Raw genomic sequence first — 19,957 nt, forward strand, 5'->3', positions numbered from 1 at the left:
AGCAAAATTATCCTTCAAAAATGAGGGAGAAATTAAAACATTCTCAGACAAAAAGTCACTGAAAGAATTTGTGACCAAGAGACCAGCTCTGCAAGAAATACTAAAGGGAGCACTAGAGTCAGATACAAAAAGACAGAAGAGAGAGATATGGAAAAGAGTGTAGAAAGAAGGAAAATCAGATATGATATATATAATACAAAAGGCAAAATGGTAGAGGAAAATATTATCCAAACAGTAATAACACTAAATGTCAATGGACTGAATTCCCCAATCAAAAGACATAGATTGGCAGAATGGATTAAAAAACAGGATCCTTCTATATGCTGTCTACAGGAAACACATCTTAGACCCAAAGATAAACATAGGTTGAAAGTGAAAGGCTGGGAAAAGATATTTCATGCAAATAACAACCAGAAAAGAGCAGGAGTGGCTATACTAATATCCAACAAATTAGACTTCAAATGTAAAACAGTTAAAAGAGACAAAGAAGGACACTATATACTAATAAAAGGAACAATTAAACAAGAAGACATAACAATCATAAATATTTACGCACCGAATCAGAATGCCCCAAAATACGTGAGGAATATACTGCAAACACTGAAAAGGGAAATAGACTCATATACCATAATAGTTGGAGACTTCAACTCACCACTCTCATCAAGGGACAGAACATCTAGACAGAGGATCAACAAAGAAATAGAGAATCTGAATATTACTATAAATGAACTAGACTTAATAGACATTTATAGGACATTACATCCCACAACAGCAGGATACACCTTTTTCTCAAGTGCTCATGGATCATTCTCAAAGATAGACCATATGCTGGGTCACAAAGCAAGTCTTAACAAATTTAAAAAGATTGAAATCATACACAACACTTTCTCGGACCATAAAGGAATGATGTTGGAAATCAATAATAGGCAGAGTGCCAGAAAATTCACAAATACGTGGAGGCTCAACAACACACTCCTAAACAACGACTGGGTCAAAGAAGAAATTGCAAGAGAAATTAGCAAATACCTCGAGGCGAATGAAAATGAAAACACAACATATCAAAACTTATGGGACGCAGCAAAGGCAGTGCTAAGAGGGAAATTTATTGCTCTAAATGCCTATATCAGAAAAGAAGAAAAGGCAAAAATTCAGGAATTAACTATCCATTTGGAAGAACTGGAGAAAGAACAGCAAGCTAACCCCAAAGCAAGCAAAAGGAAAGAAATAACAAAGATTAGAGCACAAATAAATGAAATTGAAAACATGAAAACAATAGAGAAAATCAATAAGGCCAGAAGTTGGTTCTATGAGAAAATCAATAAGATTGATGGGCCCTTAGCAAGATTGACAAAAAGAAGAAGAGAGAGGATGCAAATAAATAAGATCAGAAATGGAAGAGGAGACATAACTACTGACCTCACAGAAATAAAGGAGGTAATAACAGGATACTATGAACAACTTTACGCTAATAAATACAACAATTTAGAGGAAATGGACGGGTTCCTGGAAAGACATGAACAACCAACTTTGACTCAAGAAGACATAGATGACCTCAACAAACCAATCACAAGTAAAGAAATTGAATTAGTCATTCAAAAGCTTCCTAAAAAGAAAAGTCCAGGACCAGATGGCTTCACATGTGAATTCTACCAAACGTTCCAGAAAGAATTAGTACCAATTCTCTTCAAACTCTTCAAAAAAATCGAAGTGGAGGGAAAACTACCTAATTCATTCTATGAAGCCAACATCACCCTCATACCAAAACCAGGCAAAGATATTACAAAAAAAGAAAACTACAGACCAATCTCTCTAATGAATACAGATGCAAAAATCCTCAATAAAATTCTAGCAAATCGTATCCAACAACACATTAAAAGAATTATACATCATGACCAAGTAGGATTCATCCCAGGTATGCAAGGATGGTTCAACATAAGAAAATCAATTAATGTAATACACCATATCAACAAATCAAAGCAGAAAAATCACATGATCATCTCAATTGATGCAGAGAAGGCATTCGACAAGATTCAACATCCTTTCCTGTTGAAAACACTTCAAAAGATAGGAATACAAGGGAACTTCCTTAAAATGATAGAGGGAATATATGAAAAACCCACAGCTAATATCATCCTCAATGGGGAAAAATTGAAAACTTTCCCCCTAAGATCAGGAACAAGACAAGGATGTCCACTATCACCACTATTATTCAACATTGTGTTGGAGGTTCTAGCCAGAGCAATTAGACAAGAAAAAGAAATACAAGGCATCAAAATTGGAAAGGAAGAAGTAAAACTATCACTGTTTGCAGACGATATGATACTATACGTCGAAAACCCAGAAAAATCCACAACAAAACTACTAGAGCTAATAAATGAGTACAGCAAAGTAGCAGGTTACAAGATCAACATTCAAAAATCTGTAGCATTTCTATACACTAGTAATGAACAAGCTGAGGGGGAAATCAAGAAACGAATCCCATTTACAATTGCAACTAAAAGAATAAAATACCTAGGAATAAATTTAACTAAAGAGACAAAAAACCTATATAAAGAAAACTACAAAAAACTGCTAAAAGAAATCACAGAAGACCTAAATAGATGGAAGGGCATACCGTGTTCATGGATTGGAAGACTAAATATAGTTAAGATGTCAATCCTACCTAAATTGATTTACAGATTCAATGCAATACCAATCAAAATCCCAACAACTTATTTTTCAGAAATAGAAAAACCAATAAGCAAATTTATCTGGAAGGGCAGGGTGCCCCGAATTGCTAAAAACATCTTGAGGAAAAAAAAAACGAAGCTGGAGGTCTCGCGCTGCCTGACTTTAAGGCATATTATGAAGCCACAGTGGTCAAAACAGCATGGTATTGGCATAAAGATAGATATATCGACCAATGGAATCGAATAGAGTGCTCAGATATAGACCCTCTCATCTATGGACATTTGATCTTTGATAAGGCAGTCAAGCCAACTCACCTGGGACAGAACAGTCTCTTCAATAAATGGTGCCTAGAGAACTGGATATCCATATGCAAAAGAATGAAAGAAGACCCATCTCTCACACCCTATACAAAAGTTAACTCAAAATGGATCAAAGATCTAAACATTAGGTCTAAGACCATAAAACAGTTAGAGGAAAATGTAGGGAGATATCTTATGGATCTTACAACTGGAGGCGGTTTTATGGACCTTAAACCTAAAGCAAGAGCACTGAAGAAGGAAATAAATAAATGGGAACTCCTCAAAATTAAACACTTTTGTGCATCAAAGAACTTCATCAAGATAGTAGAAAGACAGCCTTCACAATGGGAGACAATATTTGGAAATGATATATCAGATAAAGGTCTAGTATCCAGAATTTATAAAGAGATTGTTCATCTCAACAACAAAAAGACAGCCAACCCAATTACAAAATGGGAAAAAGACTTGAACAGACACCTCTCAGAAGAGGAAATACGGATGGCCAAGAGGCACATGAAGAGATGCTCAATGTCCCTGGCCATTAGAGAAATGCAAATCAAAACCACAATGAGATATCATCTCACACCCACCAGAATGGCCATTATCAACAAAACAGAAAATGACAAGTGCTGGAGAGGATGCAGAGAAAGAGGCACACTTATCCACTGTTGGTGGGAATGTCAAAGGGTGCAACCACTGTGGAAGGCAGTTTGGCGGTTCCTCAAAAAGCTGAATATAGAATTGCCATACGACCCAGCAATACCATTGCTAGGTATCTACTCAAAGGACTTAAGGGCAAAGACACAAACGGACATTTGCACACCAATGTTTATAGCAGCATTATTTACAATTGCAAAGAGATGGAAACAGCCAAAATCTCCATCAACAGAAGAGTGGCTAAACAAACTGTGGTATATACATACGATGGAATATTATGCAGCTTTAAGACAAGATAAACTTATGAACCATGTAATAACATGGATGGACCTAGAGAATATTATGCTGAGTGAATCCAGCCAAAAACTAAAGGACAAATACTGTATGGTCCCACTGATGTGAATGGACATTCGAGAATAAACTTGAAATATGTCATTGGTAACAGAGTTCAGCAGGAGTTAGAAACAGGGTAAGACAATGGGTAATTGAAGCTGAAGGGATACAGACTGTGCAACAGGACTAGATACAAAAACTCAAAAATGGACAGCACAATAATACCTAATTGTAAAGTAATCATGTTAAAACACTGAATGAAGCTGCATCTGAGCTATAGGTTTTTGTTTTGTTTTGTTTTGTTTTGTTTTGATTTTACTATTATTACTTTTATTTTTTTCTCTATATTAACATTCTATATCTTTTTCGGTTATGTTGCTAGTTCTTCTAAACCAATGCAAATGTACTAAGAAATGATGATCATGCATCTATGTGATGATGTTAAGAATTAATGATTGCATGTGTAGAATGGTATGATCTCTAAATGTGGGGTTAATTTCTTTTTTTCTGTTAATTAAAAAAAAAAAAGAGAAGGGATAATTGGAGATGAAGGGATACAGACTGTACAACGGGACTGGATATAAAAACTCAGAAATGGACAGCACAATACTACCCAATTGTAATGCAATTATGTTAAAACACTGAATGAAGCTGCATGTGAGGTATAGGTTTTTTGTTTTTGTTTTTTTTGTTTTTTTTTCTTTCTATTATTGTTTTAATTCTTATTCTGTTGTCTTTTTATTTCTTTTTCTAAATCGATGCAAATGTACTAAGAAATGATGAATATGCAACTATGTGATGTTATTAAGAATTACTGATTGTACATGTACATTGAAATGATTTCTAATTGTTTTGTTAATTCTTTTTTTAATTAATAAAAAAAAAAAAATAGATGCAAAAAAAAAAAAAAAAAAAGAAGAACAAAGTAGGAGGATTAACCTTTCCCGACTTCAAAAAAACTTTTACAGCCACAGTGCTCAAAACAGCATGGTACTGGCACAAAGACAGAAGTATTGGAGTGCAGAAGTGGACCACCAAATCTACAGTCAACTGCTTTTGACAAGGCCCCCAAATCCACTGAATTGGGACTAAATAGTCTTTTCAATAATTTGGCATGGGAGAACTGGATATAGCCAGAAGAATGAAAGAAGACCCTTGCCTTACATCCTATACAAAAATTAACTCCAAGTGGATCAAACACCTAAATATAAGAACTAGCACCATAAGGCTTCTAGAAGACAGCAGGTAAACACATTCAAGACTTAGTAAGAGGAGGTAGCTTCCTAAACTTTACACCCAAAGCACAAGTAACAAAAGAAAAAAATAGATAAACGGGAACTTCTCAAAATCAAATGCTTCTGCACCTCAAAAGACTTTGTCAAAAGGCAAAAAGGCAGCCAACTCAATGGGAGAAAATATTTGGAAATCACACATCGGAAAATGGTTTGATATCTTGTATATACAAAGAACTCAACAAAAGAACAAACAATCCAATTATAAACTGGGCTAAAGTTATGAATAGGCATTTTTCTGAAGAGCAAATACAGATGGCTCAAAAGCACATGAAGAGATGTTCATTTTCTTTAGCTAGAAGGGAAATGCAGATTATGACTACAATGAGATACCATCTCGCACCTATAAGAATGGCTGCTATTAAACAAACAGGAAACTATAAATGTTGGAGAGGATGTGGAGAAATTAGGACACTTATGCACTGTTGGTGGGAATATATAATGGTATAGCCACTATGGAAGACTGTTTGGTGGTTCCTTAGAAAACTAAATATCGAATTGCCCTATGAGCCAGCAATAGTACAACTTGGCATACACTCAGAAGAGCTAAAAGTAATGACACAGACATTTGCACACCAGTGTTCATAGCAGCATTATTCACAACAGATAAGTGGATTAACAAAATGTGGTATATACATATGATGGAATATTATGCAGCAGTAAGTTCAAATGACATCCTGAGCACATTGACAAGATGGAGGAGCCTAGAGGACATAATGCTGAGTGACAGACGTAAAAGGACAGATACTATATGACTCCACTTTTATGACCACTGTAATGATAAAATCACAGGCTTTTAATACAGAATATATGGGACTTAGAGATACATAAAAGATAGAGATGGGTGAATGGTTAGCTAATGAGTTTGAACTCTAATAGATATAAGTGAAGGTAGTTCTCTAGTAGGTCCGTAAGTACTATAACCATATTGAAGATGAACAAGATTGAAAGGGGTTGTATAGACGTAGCACTAGAAATATAAATTAGGTCTTGCAAAAACTACTTCAAAGGTATTTTGTGTACAAAGAGTGTTTAAGTCCAGGGTAAAGGGAGAAAACTGCTATTGCATGCTATGGGCTATGTTTAACAGGAAAACATCAGCAGTACCACAGTGACAGCAGGGGTAAATAATAGGATGAGGGACAAGAGTTAAGGGAAAAGTAACAAAGGCATTATACCAAAACTGAATGTCAAGAGGTGGGGAGACTGGAAAAGGGGAATGGATTCTGTGTAGAAGAAAAGGAAATGTCTTCAGATACAGTATGGTAGCAAAAGCATGTCAACACAATTAGGCAAGATTGTATGATGTTAAAAAAACTGTTTAAAAATGAACAGAGAAAAACATGTGCTAGAGAGAATGTGGAGAGAGATGTACCTATATTCACTGTTGGCAGGGAAATGAGAGGTCTAGCCCCTTGGAGGGCACTGTGGTGGTTCCACAAGAGGCTAGGGTTGAGGGTGCCATACGATCTTGAAACCTGGTTGCTCAGTATATACCTGGAGACCTGAGCGTGGGGACACGAGTGGACATTTGCACACTGGTGTTCCGTAGCAGTGTTTCAGATCCACAATGAATGGAGGTGGCCTAAGGGTACAATAACTGAAGAATGGAAAGGGAACTATGGTATATACATACAATGGACTACCGAAAGGGCACAAGAAGGAATGAATTTGTGAGGCATACAACTAGATGAATGAACCTTAAGAGCTGTATGTCGAATGAAATGTCAGGACCAAAAAGACAAATATTATCATGCCTCAACCATATGGAGTATAATATAAAAATTTGGTGAACTAAAGTCGAGAGCATGTGTTATCAAATTGAGACAAAATAAAGTGTCAGTGGTTCAGAGATTTCAAACAGAGTTAAGAGGTTATCCTGGAGGTTATTCTTATGCATTATACAGATATCATCCCCTTTTTAGTTTCTGGTGTATTGGAGTGGCTAAAGGGTAGTACCTGAACTGTAGAGTTATGTTTCAACAGCCCTGTTTCTTGAAGATGATTGTTTAACGATATAGTTTTTACGGTATGACTGTGTGATTGTGAAAACCTTGTCTGATGTTCCTTTTAACGAGGGTATGGACATTTGAGTAAAAAATATGGATAAAAAATAAGCAAATAATAGGGGGAAAGGTTATAATAAATTGGACAGATGGAAATACTAGTGGTTAATGAGAAGGAGGAGTGAAGGGTATAGTATTTATGAATTTTTTCTTTTTTATTTCTTTTTCCAGACCAATGCAAATGTTCAAAAAATGATCATGGCGATGAATACACAATATGTGATGATATTGGGAGCCACTGATTTTATATCATGTAGGGAATGTTTGTAGATGAGGAATGCTTGTGTATTTGTATGCTGTTTTATTAATAAAAATATTAAAAATAAATTAAAAAAAAGAGTTAAGGAGAGGTTTAGATGTCCTATTTGGTGAGGGTGTGTTTATTGGTAATCTCTTGGGAACAATGAAATTATCTAAAATGGAGAGTGCTGATGGACTGTGACCTTTGGACATTATACATGATGCCCAATGAATGGAAGTGGCTGAAGGATACACTGGCTGAGAAGTTAGATTAGTGAACAATGGTGTATACACATGATTAAATATTCTGCTGCTACAAAAAGGAACAGACATGAGGCATGCAAAGATGTGAATGAACCTATGGGACATTTGCTGAGGCAAAATAAGCCAGAAATTAAAGAACAATTTTTGTATGCTCTCCTTTAGAAAATGCTTATAAGAAAACAGGAGCCTAATTGTAAGCTTTTACAGCAAACATTTAGTCTAAAGAGATAATTATTATTTCTGGATTTTGAGAGGCTGTTTTATATATCTATAACCTGGTATTGAGGGATAAGAATGAAGCTGATCAGGTTGGGATTAAAGTAATTCAGAACACAGGGGTAAGGAAGACATTGTCTATATTTTAGAAATGTACCTATTCTTTGAGGACACAGGAAGAAAGGTTTATTTTGTCCAGAACCTCCATTTTCTGTAGCACATAATCTAACTCAACCTACCTGTATAGCTCATTTGAACAACTGAAACACAGGGAATCCAGAATAAGAAAGAGGTCCTTTAATCCTGTATAGCTTACTGTAATGCCTGGACACATCCTAGAATACATTAAGCAGAGAATCAAAAAGTATTGGCAAAGTCCCTTGAGGGATGGAAGAAAAAATATGGAACTATTAAATTTTACCATCAGGGAATTCCCTGATACTGTGTCAAACTTGTAGGGACACCCAAACCAACAGGCCAAGCCCTTGATCTTGAGGCTTACTCTTGTGAAGCCTACGTTACTTAGGTAGTGGAGAAGCTTAGACTACCTACAGGCATGTCCAAGAGTTACTTCTGGAGGACCTCTTTTGTTGCTCAGATGTGGCCTCAGTCTCTCTAAGCCCAGCTCTGCAAGTGAAATCATTGTCCTCCCCCCTATGTGGGACACAACATCCAGGGGTGAAAAGTTTCCCTGGTGGTGTGGGAAATGACTTCCAGGGATGAATCTATCTCTGGCACCATGGGATTAGAATTCCATTCTGACCAAAAGGGGGAAAACAAGTGTAACTAATAAAGTATCAGTGGCCGAGAGAGTTCAAATAATCAAGAGGTTGCTCTTAAGCAAGCATCAGTTAGACACTGCTACCTATCATAACATGCCAAACCCCAACCAGGACCATCCAGCCAACCCTAAAAAAACACCTAGGCAATATCTAAGATTCCACATACTAGAGTAACTTTCCAGAAACCTACAACCTCCAGATGGGTCCCTAAACAGGTAAGTCCCGAAACCAAGGGGGCCCAGCCTCTCTAGGACATCAGCTATTTCCATCTCCCTACCCCATATTATTGATAGACCCTTCCAACATGAAAAAATTAGAATGGCCATAGTCCAAATACCCCTAAAGAGAGGGACAGAAAGATTAAAGGTGATGGTGGAATTATACACAGAAGGTAAGATTTAACAAATGAATATGATTGCTGAATCATTAAATTGATGTCTCTTTTAGTCTCCAGAATCTTAAGAGTAGCCGGAAGTAAAAACCTAAAATTGTGGAATTACAACCCATGCCAAACGCTGAAATATGTTCTACAATTAATGATAGTGCTATGCTTTGAAATGCATTGTTTTTTTTTTTTAATATATGCTATTTTTCACAGAAAAGAAAAAAAAAGTCGATTTGTGATGATGAAAAAATATTTGTTCCTTCTAGCCTCCTATATTGTGGAACAGCTGGAAGGAAAAATCTAAGAGGTTCATATGAGCCCATGAGAAACTCAGGGATCTGTCCTATAATTACTTGTTGAAGAGTGCTTTGAAAACTGTTGCTTTTTTCTTTCTTTGCTTTGTATATATATTATATTATACAATAAAAAAGTTTAAAAAATTTGTGGGTGAGTTTAGATATTTTCTTTGAAGAAATAGCGTAAGTAAATTTGAATTTGCATTGTATTTTCACTATGTTTAAAGAAAAATTAGTCAGTAAAAGATATGAAGAAGTCAATCATGGATACTAAATAGTTATCAAGAAGAAGGGTTAGAAATGTGGAGGATTACTGTCCTCCATAAAACTGTCATGGTCAAGTTCATGTGTCAACTTGGCCAAGTGATGGTACCTGTTTGTCTGGTTGGGCAGGTGCTGGCTTGTCTGTTGCAATGAGGACATTTCATAGAATTAAATCATGATCATGTCAGCTGCATTCAAAGCTGATTCCATTTGCAGTCAGCCAAGGGGGAGTGTCTTCTGTAATGAGTGATGCTTAATCTAATCACTGAAAGCCTTTTAAGGATTCAGAAGAGACAGGCTCTCTTCTTGCTTCAGTTGGCAAGCCTCTCCTGTGGAGTTGGTCCAGACCCTCCATTGGAATCCTTAGCTTCACAGCCTGCCCTGCAGATTTTGAACTCGGCGTTCCTGTGGTCATGTGAAACACTTTTACAAATTTTATATTTGCGAGTGTTCCCTGTTGATTCTGTTTCTCTAGAGAACCCTAACTAATACATAAAACTAACACTGTTGTGCTGGTTTGAAAGAATTATATGCCCTAGAAAAGCCATGTTTTAATCCTGATTCCATCTCATGGGGGCAGCCTTTTCTTCTAATCCCTATTCAATAATGTAGTTTGGAATCTTTTGATTAGCTTATCTCTATGGAGATGTGACCCGCCCAATGGTGGGTATTAACCTAGGATTAGAGAGAGCTGTGACCCCACCCATTCCAGGTGGATCTTGATTAGTTTATTGGAACCTTTTAAAAGAGGAAACATTTTGCAGAGAGTTTTTTGAGAGAAACAGAGCCATGAGAAAGCCATAAGAACCATGACAGCCCATGCAGCAAGAGACCTTTGGACATGAAGAAGGAATACATCCCTGGGGGAGCGTCATGAAACAAGAAGCCTAGAGAGAAAGTTAGCAGATATTCACCAAGTGCCTTTCCGGTTGAGTGAGAAACCCTGAACTTCATTGGCCTTTCTTGAGTGAAGGTAACTTCTTGTTGGTGCCTTCATTTCGACATTTTTATAGACTTGCTTTACCTGGGACATTTTCACGGCTTTAGAACTGTAAACTTCCAAGTTAATAAATTTCCCTTTTAAAAGCCATTCCATTTCTGGTATATCACATTCCAGCAGTAGCAAACTAGAACAATCCTTCATAATGTATATTTCCAAAACAGGTAAATACACACACACACACACACAATACCTCAGTAAAAGCTTTACTAAACTTCTAGAGTCAACTGAGATGGCATCAATATTCATAAAAATGAACTTTTAATACCACTTTAATACATTTCTCCTTACCTGTTTGTGATGAGTCGGGAATTAACATATCTATATTCTCCTTCATACTTTTGCTCAGTTATTGTCATCTTACCAATGGGTCTTCTAATTCGAGTTAAGAGTAGCCCAGAGATAAGCAAGTAGGCCATCATACTTGCTGGGCCCTATAATTTTTAGGAGAGGAAGATATATAGAGTTCAAGGAAATTGTAGCAAATTCACTGGATGCAAACATGTACAATTTCTAATAATTAACCACAATGACTTTGAGAGAAATTGTTTCTTTGATTCATAATTTCCCCTCGGTTGTTTCCTTTATGCAAAAATACACACTGGGCCTCTTTACTTTTATTACTTATATCCTTCTCCTCCTCCAATCACTATAGCCCATTTCTGGCTATGCTGATTTGCTCACCTAAAAACTGCTAACTGGGTGAGCCACGGTGGCTCAGCAGGCAAGAATGCTCGCCTGCCATGCCAGAGGACCCAGGTTTGATTCCCGGTGTCTGCCCATGTAAAAATAAAACAAACAAAAAAAAACTAGCTGTTATTAAAAAAAAAACAAAAAAAAAAACCTCTGCTAACTGCAGCCTTAACTACTCTAGAGTATCACTTAATACTCTTCTGTTGGAACCCTTCTCGATATTCTCCTAAGATTCCACAACAATTCTCAGGTCTCTTTTGTATTATCTCTTTAAATACTAATATTCTCTGAGGTTCCTTTCTGAGCTCTATTCTCATCTGAAATTGACATCTCTGATCCCATGATTTAAAAACTAAAGACACTATATTCATATGAAACCTTTATATCTTCACCTGACTTACTCCACAGATACCTCAAGCTCAATTCTCAAAAAAAGTTCTATCTGCTCTTTCCTTCTTGCACATCTTGCCTCCACCTGTTGTACTTTCCATAACTTAGTAAATGACCTCATCACCCCTTGACCATTCCGAAAGAAGCTTCAAGCTTATGTTTACAATCTTATCATAGGCCCTTCTTTCATTCCCATACATATCCTATGCTCTGACAAAATGAGCTGTTTCCAGAACATGCCATTAATTGAGGTTGTTCTTATGTCCAACAACAAGCCTGCCATACTTAATGGATGTCTATTCATCTTCCCTAGAGCAGCTCAAATATCACCTCCAATTCATCTGGGCACAAAATATTTTATTCAAACTTCTTATATTAGAACTTATTACACTGAATTAAAATTGAATATATATCTCTTTCACTAGATTGTGAATTCCTAGTCACAAGGAATTGTGTTTTATTTATTTTTAGTTCTAAACTGCCTAGCACAATGTGTGTGGCACATGGAATGTGCTTGAGATATTTTTAAATTAAATACAATGACTCAATGCATTTCAACAACTACTACAAATATAGGCCGACTAAACATGATCTCTACCTTCAAAAAATGCAGAATGATAAAACGGGAATACATGGAGACACTCAATTTTAGGTATTAGAGAAATGTAATAAGTAACATAAACACATTATAGCACAGAAGCAAAGGGATCAGGCCTATTCACTTTCTTATAGCAAAAGAAGCTATGAGAATGATTAAATGTGGATCATGGGATAGTAAAGGATTAGAAAGACAGATGAGAAAATTTAAATAAACTGCTTTCTACAGAATTTTGAAAAGTCACAAAAACCACTATATAAATTATTAATCAACTCTGAAATGCATATACATGCAAATATACATATATATATAAAAAACACACCATCATGATTGTGTTATAAACATATAACAATATTACATATTAAATGACTAAAGTTAAACTTCAATGAGAATGCTCACAGAAAATATAAAGATCATTCTTACTATCACAAATATCAGAGATGGGATGATAAGGCTCACGGATAGTCAACCATTCATATATTCTAAAATATTCTTGAAACTCTTATAGTAACTCTACAGGTATTCCTGATATTTTTAACATTCAAATCTCATATTAAAATGGTTGTCTCTAATCTCTTTTGAGGCGTTACTTTGCAACAATAAGCGTATGTATGCTTAATGTTTAAGCACCCCTGGTTATTAGCACCACAAAATTTTTCCAAGTATGTGACTTAAGGGAAGTTAAAATCAAATTGGAACACTGTTTAAAATCTGTAATATTAGTTTATAAATGATCAGACTTTGTAAATACATCTTATAAAAATACATTCTTTAAGATATACTAAAGTCCTTATGGATCATCCAAGCTATTCATAACACAGTATTATAGTAATTCAAAAGACAGAATAAAACTCACCTGAGCCCCAATCGCACTCGTTAACCTGAAGATATATAAAACTATGTCTAGAAATGGCTGCAAAATAAATATTAAAATGCAGAGATTTAAAACCAAAGAACTAGACTGCCTAAACTGGTAGTTAATATACATTAAATAAGTTACTGAACATTTAACTAACATCATAAACATGTAAGTTCCCACTGTATAAAATACCAGTAAGTACATAACAGACATAGTTCTTGTTCTCAAGAAACTCAAAATGTAGTGGGGGAAAAAAATAACATATTTAGAACCTGAACAATGTCTACTGACCATCAAGTGGGAAAAGCATTTATCACTATCCACCAATAAAAGTAGCTCTACTGTGATAATTAATCACTAGTGACATAGTAAATTCTCAATGTAAAGGCATTGAATAAAATGACACGAGTCATCTGCTATCAGTTTTTTGATTCTTATGCATCTTCACATGTAAACTGAGACTCTTCCTGCTTTAATATTGTTCAATCCTATTACACAATTCAGATATATGACAACATCTGTATATTTGAATAACTGAGTAAGTCTATGAGTCTAATTTTCTGGTAGATAAATGGCAAGGTTCTAAAACTAAAATAATACAATAATGGACTACCCCTCACACATGGAGATAATTCTACTTATGCACCATCCCTGGCATGTATCTTGAAGTGTTTTTCAAGAAGTTCAAATTGTGTTCATTGTTTATAGTTTAGTCCCTTTCTGACTAATAACCACACACTAGGAAAGATGCTTGGTCTATTAACTGGTTTGTACTAAGATCAAACCTTTTGGGGGGGGAGGAGGGCGGTATTATAAATTATCAAGAAGTTAGACATACTTGTAAAATTCAAGTATATTTAAACATTGACAAAAATGATGACTCATAATTTAAGTCATAGTTCAACTAGATGTTTAAAACAATAAACATACTGTGATACAGAAGCATCAAATTAATTGTTAATATTCTTCTCTATTGCAATTTTGAGAAGACATGAGCTATACACTTATTCAAGTGTCAAAATATAAAAAATACCTAAAAATGTCTACAGAATTACATAGAAAGTTTTATATACACCATCCCCGACATACACACACAGAGAAAATACTTTAAAATGTAATAATGGGTGAGAGAAGAAAACTGAATTACTAAACTATAGTTGTCAGAGTTCCTATGGTTTAGAATCAGTTAGCAAAGGCTTCTGGACTGCCTTATTAAGAAGAAAGTTTGGCACAAAATGGAAAGGTATCTTAGTAGGGGGCATGTACATGTTGGGGGAAGCTCTTATAGATACTGATCACCTTTCTAAGAATTGCCCACCTTCCCTTTAGCCACATGATTGAAGGAAGAGCAGTCCTGTCCTTACAATGTGACCAAGCTCCTGGCATATAGTTTTTTATCCCAAGACTGGATACCTGGCTTAAATATGCCAGAGGTAAAGATACTATAATTGGTCCACTTTGAGACTGACTCCCATCCCAGACCAAGGGCAGGTTATGTGGATTGGAAAGGAAAGTGGGACATTTCAGATGAAATATGGAGGGGAAGCTGGGTAGACGATCCTATAGGTTCCCACTACATGTCCTAGTCAAAGCAGGAGGTAATGGCAAAGACAGTAACTTAATAGTAGACTATAGCAAAAGTTGTAAGGGTATGTAGGATAAGATGAGTAAGGCAATTAAGAACTGGAAAAATTAGCAGAAAGAGCCATATGCTAAGAATGAAACCAAATAAAATTAGAAAACTGAAATAAATTAATACCATGTGTGATGGTTAGGTTCATGTGTCAACTTGGCCAAGTGATGGTACCCAGTTGTCTGATCAAGCAAGCACTGGCCTAAGCATTACTGCAAGGACACTTGATGGCTGGTTAATAACTAGAAAGTCAACTGACTGTATCTGTGGCTGATTAAGTCTACCCTCAACTAAGAAGTGTCTTCTACAATGAGAGAATCCAACCAGTTGGATTTAAACCAATCAGTTGTAGACTTAAGTGAGAAAAGAGAATTTCTTCAGCCAGCCAGCCTCTCTTGGAGAGTCATCAATGCCCTCATCAAAGTTGCCAGCTAGTGGCCTGCCCTACAGAATGTGAATTCATGCATCCCCACAATTGCATGAGAAACTTTTTATAAAATCTCATATTTACAGATATCTCTTGCTGGTTCTGTTTCTTTAGAGACTAATGACTAATACACCATGTGAAAAAAGTTTTAACTACTATTAAAGAATCTATCAGGAGTATTAGAACTAGATCTATTAGAATACAGAGGAAGAGAAATGGGCAAGAAGGAAGTCCTAGCCTAATGTTATGGATAAGGAATCAGATAGTTATCTCTAGCACTTGCCAGAAACACACAGATCAAGAGATGAAAAAATCAAATTTCTACTGTTTAACTAAAACAACCTGCAAAATTCTTAGTAAATCTTTATGACGCTACAAAGTACCCCACAAAAATAATCTACCAAGAATAAAATACACTTAAATAACTGTAATTAGAACTATTACAACAACTAATTTTCTTATAAAAACATTAAATATTATATGTTCCTCTTGGATCTACCAAGTCAATTCTATTTAAATGTGCTTAGATTCAGAATTCAACAAATTAACAAATATTTCTTTAAAAAATAGAGAGACTTACCTTACTAAGATTTGAATACAGATCAACTACACTGTTACAAAACTTTTCTACATCTTGTGTCAGCAGCTGGTCTGGATTAGCTATTCTGTTGTCCAGATTTCCCATTTTGTAATATGTGAACGCTCTAAAACAGCAATAAGGAAATAATTTTTAAAAACAAAAAGAAAATCCACATTACACTAGTGCAAAGTCATAAAAATAGAAAGTTTGGAGACAGAAGAGGCCCTAAAAATTGTTCTAATTTAGTTTAGAGATGAGGGAACAAGTCCAGAGAAAGATGACTTGATAAATAAAGGAAGCAGGTCTAGAATCCATATATCATCTCTGCTTAGAGATTGCTCCCTATATACTTTTGCCTCTTACAGCAGGTTTCTTGGAAAATACATGCAATAAAAAGAAAAATGTTTCTATCAGTATCATAAATATTATTGTTCAATTTAAGTACTTTTAATATAAAAAATAGGTAATCACTTACTGGAGATATTCCTCATAGAGGTATTTAGTGAGTCTTACTCGGAAGCACAATTTGAGTTCATTTAGCCCAAACTTCAAAAAGTTATTAACCAGGGAGATCTAAAACAAGCAACATAAACAAACAAATATTATTGTTTTACTTCATTTCTAACCTATTAGATTATAATTTATTTCTTTATCATTTTTTATGCCCCAAATCCTATGATTTTTATAACTACTAGCTCAAATTAATATTGTTCAGATCTGTTTTACTTAGAATTTTCAAAGATAGCGAGAGTATGCTAAACCAAAAGCAACTGCTTCAATGATCCTGATACGTTGCAAACTTTACTTGAAACTTAATTTTAGAACATGCTAATATTATTATTTTGAGAAGCATCTTGCCAATTCTTTTTTTCTTTTTTTTTTGTAGACAAATAGACAAATCTGTTGCCTATCATCCAATGTAAAGACTTGCTTTGGGGTGTCTTGACATTTATGTTTTTATTTTCTCTTTCCTACCTCAGCACTGTAACCCCAAGAAAATGGAATTATATACACACTTTATTCACACTTAAAAAAAAATGTTGTTTACTAGATTATTTTTAGACCCATCGTTACAACTTTTTTCCATTATTATATTAAAATGAATCTTTCTATGGTTCTGAATTCATGTTCACAAAAAATTTTCTCGAGTAGTTGTTATAAAACACAAATGATTCATAACCTAACTAATATAAGTGTTTCCAAATTCCTATTAGTTGATTTCCCATAGCATTAACAATGAATAGTTGCTTCTTTCTTTTTGACATAAATTAATTTATTTAGCATTTCTTGCTGGATCTACTTTTGAGTCCAAATTTTTCCTGCAATTATGATGAGGGATTTCACCCACACCCATGCCCCATAACGAAAATCTGAAACGCTATCAAGTAGACCTGCACATATTGAACAGCCAGAGAATTTTTTCATATCTAGGAAAAAGTTACTACTCCAAAGTACTTTGTGACTTTAAAAAACTTAATTCTCATGAGTTTCCTAAGCAAATGGTAATATTTCCACCCTAGCTGCCCAAACTGAAAATGTGGCAGGTATCCATGATTCCATAACTCCTCTGTCTCTCTCATAACCAGTCATCAGGACCTATTTGAGAATTTTTAACTCAATACTTTTATAACCTGTGTTAATTCCTTCCATTTAAAATCACAATTCTAGTTTAATCGAACACCATCATCAAGAATCAGGAATATTTTCACAATGCTCTATGAAGCCTATCTTTTTACGGTCTATTCTCTCCAATTTAGACAGAGTTCTTTAAATCACTGATCTAACTATGACATTATGCTGCTCAAAGCCCTTAGAGGAATCCTTACAGCCCTAACAATAAAAAGTCCTAATTCCTTAACGGGACATACAAAGTCCTTCCTAATAAGGCATATGTTTATCTCTCTAGCCTCATCTCTTAGCTGGTATGCTAAATACTCTCATTTTCAATTCCTACCTGGCTACCACTCTTCTTTTACAAAGAACTCAGGGCACATATGACCTTTCCTGGAAAAGTCTTCCATAATCCCTCTAGCTCTAGGCTGAATGTCCCTCACACGTACTTTGACAAAACGTATCCCAGTAATTGAAGGGCAGTTGTTGACTTGTATGTCTCTTCCAGTACAACATATGATCCCTGAGAGCAGGTACTGTGTCTTCATCATTATATCCTCAGTACCTAGTGTGGTGTCTGGCATATGGCAGGTTAAATAAATATTTGCTAAGTAATGAGGAGTGTACAGACATTTCTCAATGCAGTATAGGTCTACAAGTACAGTAACAAAATCACAGTAGTATCTAATTCTGTGACAACACTTTTTCCTTATCTTAGCCAAAATGTCTAACTGCCAAGTGTGGTGACAGAATTCCCATCAAACAAAAAAATCATATTTAACAAAAGGGCTCACTTAACCTATTTCATAGATTTTAGAATTAGAAAAGAACTAATTCAAATGAGGGCAACATCTCCAGTGGTCTAGTGGTTAGGATTCAGCGCTCTCAAATGAGAGCAACATGACCCAGAGCGAACAAACGCCTTACCCAAAGACAAGGTTGTATAATACAAGGCTGTACGTTGAGGCAAAGTCTCCTGTATTTAAGTTCAAGGCACTTTGCACTACACTAGCATTTTCAAACCATGCACAGGGCGGGACACAGGGAATGCCAATCTTAACAATGGTAATGGTTCATGTCAAAGAATTGGGGGTTAGGTGCATCCTTAGAAATGATTCTGACACTTTCTTAGTTGAAGAACATTATACATTTTCAATAATTTAGGACAAGTAGCTCTGTTTAAAATATGTTTTGCTATCATTACATTAGGGATCTTTAAAAATTTATAGAAATATTTTTGAGGCAGCTCTAGGATGATAACAACATTTAGATCATTAATGAAAACTGGAGGGGTCAGGGGGGAGAACTTTTGTAATCTTAAATCCAACCTTATTTACTATAGGGTTGATAACTGTTACCCTAGCACTATATATATTAAAAAAAAAAAATTCCAGTCATTTCCAGTAGGGAAAATACAGCTGGAAACCTCTGCTATGGTATGCTCTCCATCAGGTAGTGAGTGCACCCTTCCTTCACCTAGGAGTGGTTCCCTAAACCAATGCCTTGTAACATCTTTCTCTCTATTTCTGCATCTCACCTTTGCTCTAGTGACCATTAAGCTTTCAGAATGGACAGACTGAGTCTCCTCTAAAAGCAAAAAAAGCTAAGAATTTCTGGTACTAAGAATATTACCTACCCCCACCAGACCAAAAATTCACTCTGTCATCTACTTACTTCTATTACCCTATGGGATTACACCACTAACACCTGCAAATATTTATCAAGAAACAATTATCTTGGTAAATTTTGGCAATTTCTTTGAAACTGCCTCCACCCCACTGGAACCACACCTGTAATCTGTATCTCTACCATTTGCTATTTGTACAAGTGACACAATTCTCTACACTCAGAAATCTAACCAAAACCTTCAATGTTTTGGTTCTACACACTTAGATTGGATTTTTGTTTTCGTTTTATAAATAAATGCTTATTTCCCTCATTATAAAATACATGATTTTTTAAAGAAAAAATTCTCAAATCAGCCAATTCCTCCTCAAACACAACGAATAGGAACACTTCATATTTATTTCTAGTCTTTTATGCATAGGGCTTTTTTAAAAATATACATTAACTTTTTACATATGATATTTTTAACAACTTCAGATCCTCAGTTTTTCTCCATATTCCTACTCAGTCTCTTAATGAAACTCTGGTCTTCTGCTTAGCCTCAATTTGTTTGTTATTTTTAAAAGGTCTATTTGTTATTTTAAAAGGTCTAAAAACCATGAATTCCCTTCCTAAAGCTTTATTAAACCGGAATTTCTAACATACTTTTATTGAATTGGACTATATAATCCAGCTTCTTTTCATCCCTCAAAAATTCAAAATACCAAAATCCTTATAGTGGGAATAAAATAGAAGAAAAATAAGAACAAGTTATATTTGAGGCCAAATATAGACCT

At 35.2% G+C, this 19,957-nt stretch overlaps 1 protein-coding gene across 6 annotated transcripts in view; it reads right to left on the minus strand.

Moving 5' to 3' along the window:
- Nucleotides 1-19,957, minus strand: part of ABCD3 (ATP binding cassette subfamily D member 3) — a 116,041-nt gene that overhangs the window by 35,244 nt on the left and 60,840 nt on the right. For all 6 annotated transcript variants that reach the window (XM_077120198.1, XM_077120199.1, XM_077120200.1 and 3 more), the window contains 4 exons: nt 16,420-16,517; nt 15,945-16,068; nt 13,302-13,358; nt 11,056-11,198 (listed from right to left, as the gene is read on the minus strand). In XM_077120198.1, coding sequence (XP_076976313.1) covers nt 11,056-11,198; nt 13,302-13,358; nt 15,945-16,068; nt 16,420-16,517 — 422 coding nt within the window. The remainder of the gene's footprint in view (nt 1-11,055; nt 11,199-13,301; nt 13,359-15,944; nt 16,069-16,419; nt 16,518-19,957) is intronic.

The sequence above is a fragment of the Tamandua tetradactyla genome, chromosome 11, assembly GCF_023851605.1.
Source record: "Tamandua tetradactyla isolate mTamTet1 chromosome 11, mTamTet1.pri, whole genome shotgun sequence".
In the NCBI taxonomy this organism is placed as follows: domain Eukaryota; kingdom Metazoa; phylum Chordata; class Mammalia; order Pilosa; family Myrmecophagidae; genus Tamandua; species Tamandua tetradactyla.